We start from the raw sequence: 17535 nt of genomic DNA, 5'->3' as shown, positions 1-17535 counted from the left end.
TAAAAACAAAAAATCCCGAACGTTTCAATTTTTCGATCGCCGCTCATGGGAATACCCCCTTGAATAAAAAAATACTGAATAAATCGCTTTGTGTCGGTATAAATCTGGTCATTTTCGGACTAGTTCGATTTCAGTCAGGAAATTCTAACCTACATAGTATTTTTTCTAACTAATTTGCTGTTTCACTCCGGGTTATACATACACACATAAATCCATACATATGCACATATACACTTGCCTTCAGAAATGGGAAAATATTTAGAGTATGCGCTCAATGCGTCTTATCCTGAAATCGTTTAAATGTAATTTGAGCACCATTATCCACTTGAGATATCCAGCCAATTTTTTGGGTTAAGGTCTCGAGGGCCATACTTAATCATCATTAAGTAATGTGGACTTATCTCTAGCAAAACCATTACAAAATGTTCGATGCGACATGTGGCCTTTACAATGTTCAGGGTAATTTGTATTGCATACAACACATGCACACAAACACACCCACACAAGTAAAGGATAACAGTGGCAGCGATAGTTTGGTGTGCGTTTTTGTTGTATCCTCGCTTCGCCACCAGATATCAGTCCAGCCTTAAAACCTGTGTAAATCAATTTCTAATGTTGTAGGCTGGTTTGTTTTGGTAAAAAATGTCATTCGGCTGGTTGTGACAAAATATTCCGTCAGCGTAAACTGTGTGTGGAGAAAGTGATATTTGATACCCAGAGCGAGCGATTTGGTGAATGTAGAAATTATGAAATATGTTCACTTAATTTTATGGCCTTTTCTAGCTCACAAGCACTTGACCAGTGATAGCCAGTTGGAGAATTACTTGGATAAGTATTTGAAGAATTGATAAGTTCCAGTGAAATATGCTGGTATTTTCAAGGGAATCAGTCTGTGCACATTTGTTAATCGTCAGACAAGTTAATTATTGATATGAGTGGCTGAAGTAAGTGAGTTGACTTGGTACAAATTACTGAGACAGACAATGTGTCTCCAAGTGAATGCCAGCATATTTTCTTGTACAAGCGTTCACCAAGAAAGCAATTAAATGTGAGATGCCTGTATGATAATTAATGTGTTTTTATTTTTTTTGTTGTTGTTTGAATTCAAAAGATAAATATTAAATTGTGAAATAAATAGAAAAATATGTGGGAAAGGCTGCTGAAATTTACTAAAATTTTGTTTTTTCAATTTACTAAAATTTTCAATTTGAAGTATTAAATTAGCAGAGGTCCTATTGGTCAAACAGAGGTTTACACTGAACTTTTGCTCCATTATGTTGCAAGCGCTTTTGTATTTTTTTCACCTCAAATCGGTATTTTTTGTTGTGTGAAGATGATTCCGTTTTGCTTTTATTTTACATTTGCGTACTCTTCTAGTGTTTGATTTTTAAGGCATATAATGGCGATCGCAACTGAGCCGTATGACAACAAATAGAAAATTTTTTTTCCAAATTGCGGTCGCCTCTCCGCAGGCATTGGCAAACCTCTATTTGTAGCTATGCCATAAAAAAGCTAAAAACCGCATAAAATCGAGACCAAATTGGTAGTTACACAGCAGAAATTTTAGGTCTAAGTAGACGATATAGAATTACAGTGTGGGTTATATACAAGGTGGCGCAAAATTATTAATCAATTTGGTATTTCAGTAACTAAAAAAAATTATAATATAATTGGCTCATACACTTCTGTTAGGTGTTTGGCCGAGCTCCTCTTCCTATTTGTGGTGTGCAACTTGATGTTGTTTCTTGTAGGTCCTAGTTTTAAGCCGACTCCGTACTGCAAATGGTTTTTTATGGGGAGCTTTCTCATGGCAGAAATACACTCGGAGGTGAAAAAAAACAAATTAATCATCCGATAAGATGATTAATTTTGCGCCATCTTCAATGAAAGAACTCATATCATAGGCAGTAGACCAATTGCCAATTAAATCTAATTGAATTGTGAATAAGTTACATTAATTTAACTCTAACTATTGTTTGCTCTCCACCTTCTTCATTTTAAATTTCATACGGCGGTAGCTGTTTAGCACATGCGCGTCTTTTAGCTACTTCTGTTGGGAAGCCATGGAACCATCCTATCAAGTCTACATCTGTTTGCGTGATTTTAAAATGCCTCCACCTATTGAGAATCCCACCGACTGTGAAGTAAGCGCTATAATACGGTTTCTCTAAGCTCAAGGGTTTCAAATCTGTTGACATTCATCACCAAATCAGTGAAGTGTATGATGAAAACATTGTGAGTGATGGAATGGTGAGGAAATGGATTAGGGCCTTTAAAGATGGCCACACAAACATTCATGATGAATAACGAAGTGGGAGACCTTCAGTTATTACTGATGAACTGATTCAAAAAGTGGACTGTAAAGTGAAAGAGAACAGACGATTACGATTTCGTCCTTAGCTGAAAAGTTTCCTGCTGTCTCAAGAAGTGTTCTTTACGAAATTGTATCCGAACTTTTAAATTATCGAAAATTGTGTTCACGTGTTTAAATGTTGACTGATGAGCACAAAACCAAGAGATTGGGCAGGGCATTGAGTTTTCTCGAACGATACAGTAACGAGGGGGATGATTTTTTACGCCATATTGTCAGAGGCGATGAATCATGGGTAGCCTACGTTACATGGGAATCGAAGCAGAAATCAATTCAAACAAAACAAAAGGCGTGGCATGCTGATCGCAGGTGTCGTTTTGCTCCAGGATAATGCCCGTCCACACACAGCAAATCGAACACAAGACCTTATCACTGGTTTTTGCTGGGAACAATTGGACCACCCTCCATACAGTCTCGATCTAGCGCCGAGCGACTATCATTTTTTTATGCACTTTAAGAACCATCTGGCGGGGCAGCGCCATTCCGATGATGACAAAGTGAAAACAACTGTGAAACAGTGGTTGTCTAATAAGGCGGCAATCTTCTCTGACGATGGCATACAAAAGCTGGTCCCAAGACATGATAAATGCCTCAATAGTAATGGAAATTATGTAGAAAAGTAAAGTATGGTCTTTCAAGTAAATAAATTATTTTTGGAAAAAATTTACTTGTTGTTTTTTACTTTAAAAAAATGCCTCGTATATGTTCTACTTTTTAATACATTTATAAAAATTTGATGTATTAAATTTTTGTTTCCCCTTTTTAGTATTATCTGTGTAAAAGTTTCCGATAAATATTATAATAATGAACACTCCGTTGGTCTCCCAGACTGTCTGGCCAGACTGTCTCTTTTGACTTTGGACGTAAATTTCACATATTTCTATTGTAGCTAACGACTTACTATAAACTTCCAGGTAACTTTTTAAAATCTTTTATTCCATCGACTTGTGGATGTAGCATTTTAAAAAGGAGCCTCGAACAAGACGAAAAAACGTCAGATCTGTCTGCCCAACCGAAGGTTTTAAAAAGGTGTCCAACGGAGGGTTAACGTTATGCTAATACATATGAACATTTACAGTTGGCATCTTTAGAGCTCTTAAATTCAAGTTTTTGCTGCATATTACAAAGCGCATTAATAGATATGCGAATATTGGAGCACAGCGTCGTCCACTAACAAATTGTACAAGGTGGCGCAAAATTAATCACTCCATCGGAAAATTTATAAATTTTACCAATTCTTTTATTTATTAAAAAAGTTATTCAAAACGAAATTGGATGATTAATTTTGCGTCACTAATTGATTTTAATTAATGTGCCTTAAGCATTGACCCTCTTGTCACATACTCAATAGATTATAACAATAACCGCTGGCGATTGAGCCATTTTAGAAGTTTTAAGCCTTTAGCGCAATGGCAAGTTGCCCAAAAATAGCCTACAAAGATCTAATGAAATCTCGAATAACCAAAATGCGAGTTGATATATCCTGGCAAAATACGTCGGCACTCAGCGCTTCATAGCACTTAACGCAAGCAAGCGCACTATTTACTTCATTCTCATTTTCAATTCACTAATTTGTCTCTTTTAGCAGCATCCAGTTGTATTCTTATCTTAAAAGTATTGTGCAATTCGCTTGTTCCGCCGCTCAACGGAGTTCGCCGAACGTGGCACTGCACCTGCACTCTAAGCGCAGTTTGTGAACGCTAATTACGAATAAGTAGCCTTGGATATGAAAATAAATATGTAAAATATTGGCTCCAGTACAAATAATGAAAAACTAAATCGAAATCAGGGAAAACGCCTAATGATGCTTATACATACGGATGTGTGTGTGCGTGTGTGTGTGTGTATCGAACACCATAACTAAGCACCTCCATACGCATACTAAATATTACTGCAAATGGCAACAATAGGCGCAGCCACAAAGCCATTATCGCTAATTAACTTGATGTTGAGCGTGACAATGCGCGCATAGCAACCCCAGCACCAGTTAAGGCTGAGTTGAGCCAATAATAATGCGCTAAACTACGCTAAAATAAATTCGTAATTTAAATATTTTCTATTGAAATTTGCAAAAAAGCGCTTAAATAAAATGACAATTTAATGAAAGGGGGCGGGCAAGTGGGCGTTACAGTTTTTAGTTCTCGTTTGACAATCACTACTTCCAACACAAGCGTCTGCAATTGTCATTCCAGCTGGTATGATAAGGAAATTTGTGGCGCCAATTCAATTTTTGCAATCCAATAGAATTTTTTAACAATTTCCGTGAAGATGAATATGCATTAAGGAATTTTTGTAAGCAACATGTGGATAAAAGCGGGTGACGGATACAAAATGGCTTTACTTAGACCATGAATTTATGGCCTTAGGTGTTAATGAGTAAACATATATATATTTATATATGTATATATATATATATTCCCGTAGATCCCATGTGGAATATAACGCCAGGCAATAGGCAATACGTACTTATACACACATATACATATGGAATAAGTTGTAAAAGCTGTCGGGAAATCATTTAACTTACAGTTAAAGTTTAGTAATGCCATGCATATATAATGTTAAGACAATAAACTAGAAATACTATTTTTATAGACTAGTCTCGAGCTAGTTACACACTAGTTTCCAACTAGTTACATACTGGTTTTGAACTAGTTTAGAACTCCTTTCAAATGTGTAAATTCAGCAGTAGCATTTATGTAGTGTAAACTCAATTGAAAACTTGTCTTCTTGTGTGCTTACTACAAGTTATGTCCTTTGAATGAAATTCACTGACTCTTAGCTGACGTGCTTCTACAGAAATCTACTTACAATATGACTAGTTAATGTTCCTTTCCTCTTCCTTACAAGTGCCTACATATGTATTAATTAATAAGGTTTCTTAACTATTCAAGCAGCGTACTTATAGGATGCATATATACACTAGTGCTCACATAATTGAGTAACTTTACCTTCTTGTAATATTTGCCATATTTTTCATGCTTCCTTTAAATAAAATACAAATCATTGTAAAGGGTGTGTTTTCAAAGGCTTGAGAACTTAAAATGATCATACAATACAAAACGGAAACAGGCTTGAACATGTCCAGAAAGCGTTTGTCCGTTATGCTTCGCGTTCTTTGAATTTCACTGCTGCAATTCCATCCTATAAAAGTCGGTGCTTGCTCATTAATCTAAAAACACTTGATATTAGAGGGACTATTCTCTCCCTCCCTTTTCTTTTCGATTTGATATGTGGGGCGATTGACTCCCGATCGCTACTCGTGCAAATTCATTTCAGTATTTCTCAGCGAAGCTTACGAATTTATAATATTTTCTGGGTAGGGATGTTTAGAACTAATTATGCTCCAATTCCGATATCTAGAACTGTAAGAGAATTTAATTCGCCTTCAAGCCATATTGTCTTAGATTTTTCTTCAACAAAGAACCACTTCAAATTGTTACTAAATGAATTGTTGAACTAAATTTTAAGTACTATCTAATATTTTTTCTCTGTAAATCAGAAATATTACCTTTTCTTTCATTCGTTACAATGAAACTAGTAAATTATAATTTGAATTTATTTTTGATTGAATTATTTAGCATTTATCTGTTATTTTCATTTATCATTATCATCATTCATCATTTATTTATTATTTTCATAGTCTGTAAGAAATACTGTGTTTTTAGGCTATTAAATGAATAAATAAATAAATAATTAAATAAATATTGTTGAAATGAATTTCTTTTTCCTTATAATCTGGTAGATAATTAAATGCCATTTATTTTTTTTAATATGATATCCGGCATGTGTATATCCGCTGCGACTATGAGTTGTACGGTCCATTTAACTAATCCCATTTTTAACAACTTTTTCCAATAAATCTCAATAATAAATCTAAGTGCGCCAAATCGGCGAAAATGTGACGGAAACGACGGTTACTTGGCTTCAATTCTTGCACGAGCCGAATTTTAAAGGCAATCCTTAACTGAAATTTTCCACGTAGTCAAAGAACAAAGGGCAACAATTTGAGAACGACAACCAATCGAAATTTCAGTATTTTCTACAACACTTCGTTCTATGAACTTCGCGAACTTATTTCTTTATTTAGTTTTTTTTTTAATTCAAATTCAATTATTTCAATTATTTCTTTATTTAGTGTTTTTTTTTCAATTCAAAGTAAATTTCCCCTATTTGGAAGCATTCTTCTGGCGTTAAACGATGCAGGACGACTTGCCAAACCTTAATGAACAGAAATGTCAACATAGTTTGCCATTTTGAGCTGTCTCATAGTTATCGATATCGGTAGTTCTCATGCAGCTAAAAAACATCCGATATAACAAAAGCCTCACAAATTAAAGCTTAACAAAAATGTAACAAATTTCAAAATAGGTCACCAATATTTTCAACTTTTTATTCAAAAAACTTTGAGAACTTCTGGGTATGCAGTTTTATAGCCTCTCAACTTTTTATATAAAATAGAGTAAGGTTTAAGACGCTTAAAAATTGCATTAAATTTTTTGTTTTTGATTGAACATTTTTCCATATACTATAAACATATGGTTGGAGGTTCTTTATATGGAAGAAACTGCTCAATATCGTTTGGAATACAAATTTAGCTACTGAGAATGAATGAGCTTCAAAACTGCATGTCTAGAAAACTTCTAAAGATTCTGATTAAGAAAAGTTAAAAATTTCGATGACAATTTTTTAAAATTCGTTAAATTTTTGTAAATTTTGTAAAAAATTCGTGTTTTGTTATGCAATGCACTATATTTTTCATTTCATTTTTTTTTTTCTTTTTGAAGCTTACATTGCCACTAGTCACGAAGAAAATTATTATTAACTAACGAGCAATTTCTTTTGAATGTATAATATGAGGCACATACAAGGAGTGTCTTACGTTGTCCCCAATCTCTAAATGAGTGGGCCAAGCAATATCGTATAATCTTATGATGGGTTCCAGGCCACAGAGATATGCCAGGTAACTGTAGGGCTCACCAACTTGCAAGAGAAGGTGTTTGTATTGCAAACGGAAGTAATTTTACGGGGGTATCTCCCGCAACTTCTAAGCTTCTTATTAACGCACTAATCAGTTCTGTAAAGCAAAGATGGATTAGTATCAATACCTGTGAAATTGCTAGGCAAACATGGCCGAGGCTAAATCAACGTCTGTCCAAGAATATTATAAAATTGAGTAGACTTCAAATTAGGACCTTAGTAGGGGCCCTCACAGGACATTGTCTCATAGGCAATCATGTAAGGAGATTAGGCGTTTACACACATGATTTCTGTCGTAGCTGCAGAAATGAGGAGGAGTTGGAAGCAATTCAACACCTTTTTTGCACATACCCGGCTCTAGCCAGAAGCAGGAACCGATTTTTAAGATCCTACTTCTTAATGAATATGGCTAATCTATACACTTTAGGTATCAACAACTTTTTACGCTTTGTCAAAAGCTCAGAATGGTTCAATATGGAAGGGGAATGTAGCCCAGCCCCTGCGGCTCACAACGGACCCGTTACGTAGTCTAAGTGGCATCGTTGTCTCTATGTGCGATGCGGCTGCCAAACCTAATCTAACCTGCATACAACACTTAAGGGCTGATTCTGTTGGGTAAACGAGAATAGAGACTTTCGTATTGATGTGGTTTTTTAATCTTGCATCGTGTCCTTTTGCTGCCTTTTTTATTTTGTCTGCTACCTAGTCAATATTTAGGTCGCGCTCGAGAGCGCAGTTACGGATAAATCAAGCAGCAACGACTGCACATTGAACGATTTTCTTCTGGAACCTTTGTTTAAGGTGAATGTTACAGCCCCATAACTGTGCACCGTAGGACCATATGAACTTCAAAATTTGCTTATATCATATATTATATTATTATTTATTGATATTGCTAATTCCTTTCCCATAAGCGTAATTCCATTTCTTCTTGCTTTTTCTTTGCACGGGCGTCCGTCTTAGCTTGGCGTTCTAGGTATTTGCAGTATATGAGTGGAGAACTTGTGTACCATTTATGTATACTTGTATATTAAAACATATTTGATTTTGTTCTGCTTGCAGTTTATATACACAGACTTGTTTTCGTTTAATTTAATATGCCATTTATTTTTAGAAAAAATTAAAAAAAAAATTTGCATGAAAAATATTGCGAATATTGAAAAAAGGTAAAGTGACTCAGTTAAGTGAGCACAAGTGTATATTTTTATATAAATAAGTGTGTGCATGCATCCAAGTACCAATGGTTGCATGTATCGGTGCACATGTAAAAGCTTTAAGCGCAATTAATTTAAGTGAATACCACAAATAGCGATAAATGAATTAAGCCATAAATTTTCTTCATTTGCATTTAATTGAAAATATAACACCTATACTCTGAGAAAACGTTAATGACTATTTATTGATTTCAAGCTGGTCACATTTCATCATTAGTTTGGCTTAATTTAATGCTGGTATTACAAATTAGCAGTAGCACATTTTGCAACGGTTCAGAAGCGCGGGAAAACCTAATTGAGAATCCATGACTTTTGTGATTTTTCAATTATGCCTTTTCGTAGAATAACCCGAGTTTTTGAGCTAATATATTCTAATTCTTTGCATCAAACACATATAATTTCTCTCAATATTTTCAATTATCATCACCTTTATGAATCATAAAATTGTTTTGATATGCGCTTGCAAAGCTAAGAAATGCTGTAGTTAGAGCAGCCGAGAGCAAATCCACATTACGTTGCGGAAAAGTGAGTGACTGTTTCCACGGATTTTTTTTAATATTGTATTTCTAAATTTTACAAAAATAATATTGAATTTATGGTATGCGGCCGCGGTAGCCGAATGGGTTGGTGCGTGATTACCATTCGGAACTCACTGAGAGATCGTTGGTTCGAATCTCGGTGAAAGCAAAATTAATAAAAACATTTTTCTTATAGCGGTCGCCCCTCGGCAGGCAATGGCAAACCTCCGAGTGTATTTCTGCCATGAAAGAGCTCCTCATAAAAATATCTGCCGTTCGGAGTCGGCTTGAAACTGTAGGTCCCTCCATTTGTGGAACAACATCAAGACGCACACCACAAACAGGAGGAGGAGTTCGGCCAAACACCTAACAGAAGTGTACGCGCCAATTATTTATTTTTTTTATTTTATTTTTAATATTGAATTTATATACTTTTATATGTTCACCTGCTTTTACGTTGAAATTTTTGATTTTTATATGTTCATATACCTTTTATCGAAGTTAGACTGTGGAATATAAAGGGTCTATCTTAAAGAACAACATATCGTGAAATTCGTGATTGTTTTATTGGAAAGAGCCCTCTGAATGAGTCGACAATTCAAAGGTTGATCAGAAAATTTCAAGAAACTGGTTAGGTCGAGGATAGAAAAAGCAGTAGCAGGCCAAAAACGTCAAGTTCAGTTGAGAATATTACTGCTGCAGTGCAAAGTGTTGCCAAACCACGTGCAACATCGATATCTCGACGCTCTCAACAATTAGACGTTCATGAATCGACTGCCCGACTAGAATTACAGTGAGGCATGCCGAATAATCAGTTAGGCCCGAATTAGGCAGGCCTTACTGAGGCACACCTCACTATTACCTTACCAGGCCCACATTAGGCAAGGCAAAGATTGGCATGCCAGAACAATACCAAATTGTGGTCACGAAAATCTGTGGCAGTGTCTCACTTAGGCATAAATTGGAATCCCTAACTGATTTGTAGAAGAGCATCCGGAGTATTACCGAAGTTCGGTTTTTCGAACCTGCGCCTAATCAGGCAGATGTGTGGCGATACCTTTCGGGACTTGGGCCTAGTTTGGCTGCCTTATGAGGCGCAAATTTGGAATGCGGTCTGCCTTATTTGCGCCTAATCACCGCCTTACCAAAATTTCTAGCCGGATGTTTGGCCGAATTTGGCCGTGGACCGACCTGCTGACAGATACCTGCAAAATTTCGAATTTTTTTTTTTTCATAAAATGTTAATATGATCCTTTAAGAATATGTCAAAAAAATTTTAGAACGTAAATTTAAGTATTTCTTATATTTTAGATCGTCAACCGTGACGACTCTATTCTTTGCGTTCGAGCGCTGGGAGAGGTATAGTTACGTGGCATTCAAACTTTAGACGCGTTTTTCTCAAAACTATATTTTTCGAATTGGCGTACACGATAACTCGAAAAGTTATTGACCGATCTCCCTGAAATTTTGCACACATCTTTTTTATAATATGTTTCCGAAAATTTTTCGAAAAAATAATTTTTTGGAAGCAAAAATAGTAGGAAGATTCGCCCCACATTTTTTTCCATTTTTTTTAATTCATATAGAAATTATGACATTAATAAACAAACAAATTTTTGGTGTTTTGTATTCAGGTCACTGACGCCGATTCTACAATGCCCGCCGATTGAGAAGCCTCGCTGCGACCTTCCTATAAGAATTGAGTGTAAATCCGCCATTTTAAATGATTAAAATAAAAAAAAAATTGTTTATATTATTTTAATGTATAAATAAACTGTATGCTAATTTTGAAAAAAATATATTGACTTCTTCATTTAAAATAATTTTAATGTAAATCAGGGAAAATATGGCCGTTTCCAGGTATCTGTCCCCTTCATTATTAGGAACCGTATTTTGAATAAAAATATTGAAATCTGAACAAATCTAAATGCCTATATGTTTATTTGAAAATTATGGCTAGGCGCGTCTTTTGAAAGACCGTTTCTGATATTATAGCACACTGAATTTGGGCACAAAAACTTTGGCGAAAATATGTATAAATTTTTAATACATATTTTCCTTATTAACTTAACTTTTTCATCCCTATTATTTAACTTTTTTCTCTCTGTCATATATTAAATGCGCTCGACTTAGAAATGAGTTTTAGTTTAAAAATTTAAATATATTCTTATTGTCTTTATATGCAATGCAGAAATATAGGCAAAGCCGCATACAACTACAGATCCCATCTTTTGTGGAACAAAATAAAGACGCACTCCACAAAGTAGAGAAAGAGCTTGGCTAAGCCCTTGAAAAAATATGTATCCGCCAATTATATGCATATAACAGGTGATCAGCTAGGAGTTACTTTTTCCAATAGGCTTTTTTTTGACAGATCACTCGTCACTTCTGTCAAACGAAATATATAATTTGTTTCAGTATTCATTAGCATTTCATTATGGAAAGACTTACGCCTCAACAACGTTTACAAATCGTGAAAATGCATTACGAAAATCAACGCTCTGTGAAAAGTGCTCATCGCGCGCTCAGGCCAACTTATGGCATACAGCGATGAAGCCCATATTTGGCTTAATGGCTATATAAATAAGAAAAACTGCCATATCCGTATTTGGACTGAAGAGCAACCCCAAGCTATTCAAGAACAGCCATTACATCCATTAAAAACAAGCGTTTGGTGCGACCTAAGGGCTGAAGGAATCATCGGCGCGTATTTCTTCAAAGACAAGGCTGGCGCCAATGCAACAGTGAACGGGCGAACGCTATCGTGCCCCGACTCTTTGATGCCGGAAGTTGAAGCCCGTGATCTCCACAGCATTTGGTCGGTTGAGATGGATTACTGTGTCGTTGTTTCCGTGAGCAATTTACTCTCGTCTCGGGCTAGAGGATTGCCCACCGAGATCGTACGGGAATAACTTTAGTAATGTTGGTTCCAATAGCTCCATCGAAAATGATTTATCCACAAAGCATTTAGACTTTACATACCCTCACACCTTTGCACTCTTATTTGTGGGGGTATGTAATGTTCAAATGCTTTCTGAATAAATCAGCTTTGATTGAGGCATTAGAGCCAACATTACTAAAGTTATTCACTAGATGCCCACCGAAGTCCTCAAAATCGGTCATTCAAAGATTCGGGTCATTCAAAGATTCGAGTCATTCAAAGTTGGTGTTTAGGGATGACCGAATTACGGCGCAGTTTCGGCTAACATTTGAAAGGGATTATCTTTAAAAAATAAATGTCATGAATGCTTCGACACAAAAATAAAAAGCTGCCGAATCAATTTTAATTTTCGTGGTCTTTTTTCAATTTAAAGTACGATACCTCTAAATTGATTATTCTTCATATATTTGGAAATTTGAACTTATTAAGAAATTTTATCCATTTTTTTAAAATGCTAGTTTTTAAAGGATTTGCTTTTTTTGAAAATTACTTCAGAGCACGAGAGCCCCTGAGTACTTTGGGGGCATTGGGTACATTTGGGTAAAATGTCGTTGGAGATTTATTTCAAATATGTTCCTGTTGCAAAAGTTTAACTGTAATATATCAATAAATGTTTGCTGTTTCAATTAAAAAAAAAATACCTCACTAAGTAATGCTGGAAGACACATCGATGCAGTATCGATGCGCAAAATTTTAAATCTATTTCAAGGACAGATGTTTTTTCCTGGATAATCAATATTTTTTTCGGCTTTTAAATCACTGAAACATACTTTGATAAGATACCAGTAATAACATTTTTTCTTTATAGATCCGAAATGGTAAGGCTTTTAAGTTATGTGCAAAAAAGTTCCGCTGAAAGGAGGCAGATTTTCAATAAGTCAGAGCAGGTAGTTAGCGAAAGACGAAGTTCACTAAAATATATGCGAGAAGAGATGTTCCTTTTTATAATTCGTATTCCTCTACATCTCTCGTAGCGGCAGGCTAATCACCTAACCTGTCAGAAATCAAATAGAATAACGAAACCATAGCAAGACTGAGTCTTCTCGAGGCCCTATGCTTCCGGGTGAAGTGGACAATAAAAAAAAATCCTCTACATAGGAAAGATCAGATGGAGAAGGACTTGCGTGGTTCTAACTGGCGCCGCTTAGTACGAGAAAGAAACGACTGGTGCGCTTTGTTAAACTCGGCCAAAATCGCGCGAGCGGTTATCGCACCAATCAACAAGAAGAAGAACGAAAGGATCTCCAATTAGTTGGCTCAAATTGAGACTCATAAAAAGTTTAGTAAAACGCTTAAGGCAAAAATCAAGGAGGGAATCTTCGAAAGTTCAGACATTAAAATACTAATTAAAGATACAACTTTTCTATTTACTTATCGGTGTTGAAAAGCAAGCATGGAACGCTTTTATTGACGTCACAAAAAATTTCTTTGGCAAAAAGAAATTCGACTACTTTACAAGAAAAATAAAAAAAAAGAGTGTTGTTGCACTGCTATTATAAAATGGGAGGCAAAACGTTGTTGAAATTGCATTTGCTGCAAAAATATGGGTTCCTTTAAGGGTGAAAGCGAATTGCTTGCTTATTACAGTGGGAGCCTTGTGAATTCCAATGCGAGAAGAATCCCAGCTGCATAAAAAAAAACATTGTTGTTCCAAGCAAAACATCAATGAAAGTGAGACTTTTAGTGCGTAAGAAAATCGTGATTTTAGGCGTAGCTTTTAATCTGAGAACTGAGGTGTGTTAGGACATTTTTATTTACGTATTCTTTTTAGGAGTTTTAATCACATAGTTCGACGTCGAATAAAATCAGAAGTTGGAAATTTGTTGAGCATCGTCATTAATTGACGATTAATCAGTTAGAAAAATAATAAACTTTCAATAGAGTTGGAGTTTCCAACTAAATATTTGTATGCAGCACATCATAAAAAATCTCAATAATCCTAACTTTTCTTTAATGAGCAACTTGACTGTTATGCCTTCTTTATAGTTAAATCCACCGAAAACTATGAATGGAATATTTAATAAAAAAATACTGAAAATAATAAAATACTTCCATTCCGATTCACTATAATATTTAAATGGCTGAATTGCTTTATAAAGCATCAGAATACAACAAAATATATAACTCAAAACTCACCTTGTGAGTCATCAAAGTCTTTTGTGGTCATCTGAAAGAGTGCATCTAAAGGCGTTCCATTTGCTTTGGTCTTTGCGTTCGAGCCATTGGTCGGCGAATTATCGTTGTTGGACCCAATGCCACCGGCAGTACCACCGCTGCCACCACCATTCCCTGACGTTGAGGTATGTGAAATGCGTTCACGGTCGCGATCTCGATCACCCAACGCACCTGACGCAGATTGCGCTGCCGCGTTGGCTGGCTCCCCCGACGAGCGTGCGATTTCTGGCGAGCAACAATCGCTAGCCGCCGAACTGGAGCGTTCCGAACCACTCTCAGACGGTATCATATCCATACCCATGTGCCGCAGCAGCTGCGCTTGTGCATTGAAGTGTTCCTGCAGCTGGCGATGATAGTCCAATGCCAATCGCTGCTCATAGTGCAACAGCGCCGAGGGTATGAACGGGCGTACTGGCATTGGCCCTAACAAATGATCCCATGGACGTACAATTTGCGCGCCGGGCAAGAGCATAGGATGTGGCATACCAGCGGCAGCCGCTGCTGCAGCGCTCACCATATCCAACGGTTCGGCGCGTGGTTGCAGCAGACTGCTGGCACTTAGTAGAGGACGTGTGGGTGTACTCGATGAATGCTGCTGATGTGGTGGCACTGAGGGTGGTGAAGTGGATGTGGCACGCTTTTCATGACCCAAAATATCAGCTATGGAAAAACTTTTCACACCTTCAATATTCGATTTGACTGCAGTGCCGCCTGCATTCGCGTTGGCGCCGGCGTTTGTGGTTGCAGTGATGGCAGACGATGACGGTGGGGGCGGCGGTAGTGTGGAGCCATGCGTTTGCACCGGACTTGGTGTGCGATTCGCAATTGACGATTCCTCCATTTCGCTGGACATACGTAAACGTTTCAGCGGTTGGAAATACTCCTCGGCACCGGTACGTGTCAGTCCGGCAGCAGCGGCTGCAGCGGCGGCGGCCGCATGTTGTTGCATCAGCATTTGCTGATGCTGCAGCAGGTCGATGGTGCTGCGATGGTGCGACGAATGCGAATGCGCCTGATGGGGGTGCGGGTTGTGGTGAGGCAGTGGGCTGGGTGCACCACCAACGGAAATTTCTGATTCAGCAGGGCTAGCGGGACGCATAGTGAGCGGACAAAGCATGTTCCGTTAAGCCAAAGTGATAAAAACGGTATTTGCTTGTCGTTGGTGTTTACCGGCGGGTACAAACACAATGAATTAGAACTGGTGCGCTAATTTTACGCTTTGCACTCTTAAAAAATGTACAGAAAAATTTGAAAATGTTTTTTTTTTTCACCACTTTTTGCGTAATTCTCCACAGAATGATTTGCTGTTATGTTTTTTTCTTTTGAATGTCACTTCTTCTTCTTTCCTATGTTTGTATTATTTTTATTTTTTCAATATTGAGCTAATTCAAGAGCGTCTAACAAGCCTAGCAACAACTAGTTTCCCGACATCTAAGCACGTTTGCAGTTAGCTGAGAACTGACAGCGGGCAGCCAACAGCCGACACAAAAATTGAAATCAATCAAATCACAAATCAGTTAGTCGTACGAATCGAGTTGCGCTGCAACAAACCTCTAACAAACGATGACTCTCCTCAATATTCTCTCTGATTAACCGCTTCATTTATTTTTTGTAGCAACCTTGCGCACAACTCAACGTTTCACTTCACTCGATCTAAGCTGTGCGTGTGTATGTATGTAGTTATGTTAGCGCACGCCTTCACTCTTCACTGTTCGCCGCTAGTATAAAATAGTTTTCATTTTTTTCATTGCAGTTTGTGTGTTTTTGTTTTTGTTCTTCTAGTTTGCTTGTTAACGATTAATTTTAATGTACGACTGATTCTTCGCCGGTCGACACTGCGCACTATTATCCAATCGGGCCAACCTTTCCACTCGACGTTTTGCAGTCAACTGTTCGAAACTAGATTGAAGTTTGCTAACTAGACAAGTTGAATTTCGAGTTTTTTGCCGCTCTCCCTGTTTCGTATAGTAAATACGTTGTTGTTATTATTTTACACTGCTGTTATGTGCATGAAGACGTACGTGTTGGTTGGCATAGCGCAGTGGTGGTTGTGTCGGCTGAGCGCGTGTGTGTGTTGCTTGTGTTTCAATTGGTTTCTTATTCTTTCTGATTGCTTCCACTCTCTTGCCGCCACTATCTACTCGCTCGACCTTAGCAGTCGCTCTTGTTGTATACCAACTGTGAATGTCGTGCCATTCGTGTCGTCGTGTCTTGTTTGTCGACAGTTAAACTCGACAATCAAATCTTAACTAACCAAATGAGTGAGTAGAGATCCCGCTAACGACAATGGGCCGCCGACGATGCTTGTGGCAGCAGTGCTAACCCTCAGGCGGTGGCCAGCAACAAAGCTAGCCAAACAAGTTTCTGTCGGCAAGAGAAAAGTGGTGCAAGCTGTTTGAAAAGAAGAAGAAAACCAAACTTAAAAACAAATACACAAAAAACTTCACATATCAGAGAGTTACTTCGTGGCGTGAGAGTGCCAAATACGCAAACGCGCAACATAGAATGTGAGAGCACACAGTAATCCGAACTGTTAGAGCAGTATATCCCATGCGTATATGTGCAGAAGCCAGCTATAGTGTACCTCCGTAAGCTATTACGCTTACTCTTGGCACACTCGCTTAACAAAAATGGTTGCTGAAAAGAGTACGCCCGCTGGAAACGTGCTTATGAACCGTCCGATGGGCGTTAGGCACGCGACGCCGCCAATCAACGACTGAGGAAAAAAATTGCAATGGTGGACTGTGTGCTGTAACGGTAGTTATGGCGTTCGTCATGAGCGTAAGCTAAGCGGCAAGATTGACATCTGCGCTCCTCTGTGTAAATGTGTAGACATTCTTGGCGTAGTACGCGCATTGTAAAGCTCTAAAGAGTGAGCGAGTGAGTGAATGATTGAATGTATTTACTTTAACTTTGTATGGGAATATATGCGCAGGTTTGTAAGTAATTGGACCCTCTAATGAGACCGTTTATAGCGACTAGAAAACTGTGCGCTTGTTATTAACGATGAGATGAGGATTTATTAAATGCGTTAGACATGTACGCCGCCCGAGCAGCTGTCATGTGCCGATTTTAAAAGGTGGTGGTAAGAACTTATTCAAAAAAACAAAAACAAAAAAAAATTATATAAAAACAGAAACCTAAAAGATAGAAATATTTTATTTGCCAAAGTACAGCGAAAATTTCAAACAAATGCTTAAAAAGTAGTCTCTTTGAGCCGTAGGCGTGCAATTTACGCGCTTAATGATTACGTTATGGCGCATGCAATCTTAGCAAATGAAGATTTGAATTTTGTTAAAAAATGTGTGTATATGAATACGATAAAGTACCTCCAAG

The 17535-nt window shown here is 37.4% G+C and overlaps 1 protein-coding gene across 1 annotated transcript in view; it reads right to left on the bottom strand.

The window, feature by feature from the left end:
* Positions 1–16868, bottom strand: part of LOC128855385 (homeobox protein B-H1) — a 28933-nt gene extending 12065 nt beyond the window's left edge. The window contains exons 1-2 of the mRNA XM_054090245.1: positions 16662–16868; positions 14161–16590 (exon numbers count right to left, since the gene is read on the bottom strand). Of these exons, the coding sequence (XP_053946220.1) occupies positions 14161–15316 (1156 nt within the window). The 5' untranslated portion in view covers positions 15317–16590; positions 16662–16868. The remainder of the gene's footprint in view (positions 1–14160; positions 16591–16661) is intronic.
* Between the last annotated feature and the right edge of the window lie 667 nt (positions 16869–17535).

Source organism: Anastrepha ludens, chromosome 2 (assembly GCF_028408465.1).
Source record: "Anastrepha ludens isolate Willacy chromosome 2, idAnaLude1.1, whole genome shotgun sequence".
Taxonomy (NCBI): domain Eukaryota; kingdom Metazoa; phylum Arthropoda; class Insecta; order Diptera; family Tephritidae; genus Anastrepha; species Anastrepha ludens.
The sequence above is the reverse complement of the archived record's forward strand: the minus strand, read 5'-3'. Positions and strand labels throughout refer to the sequence as shown.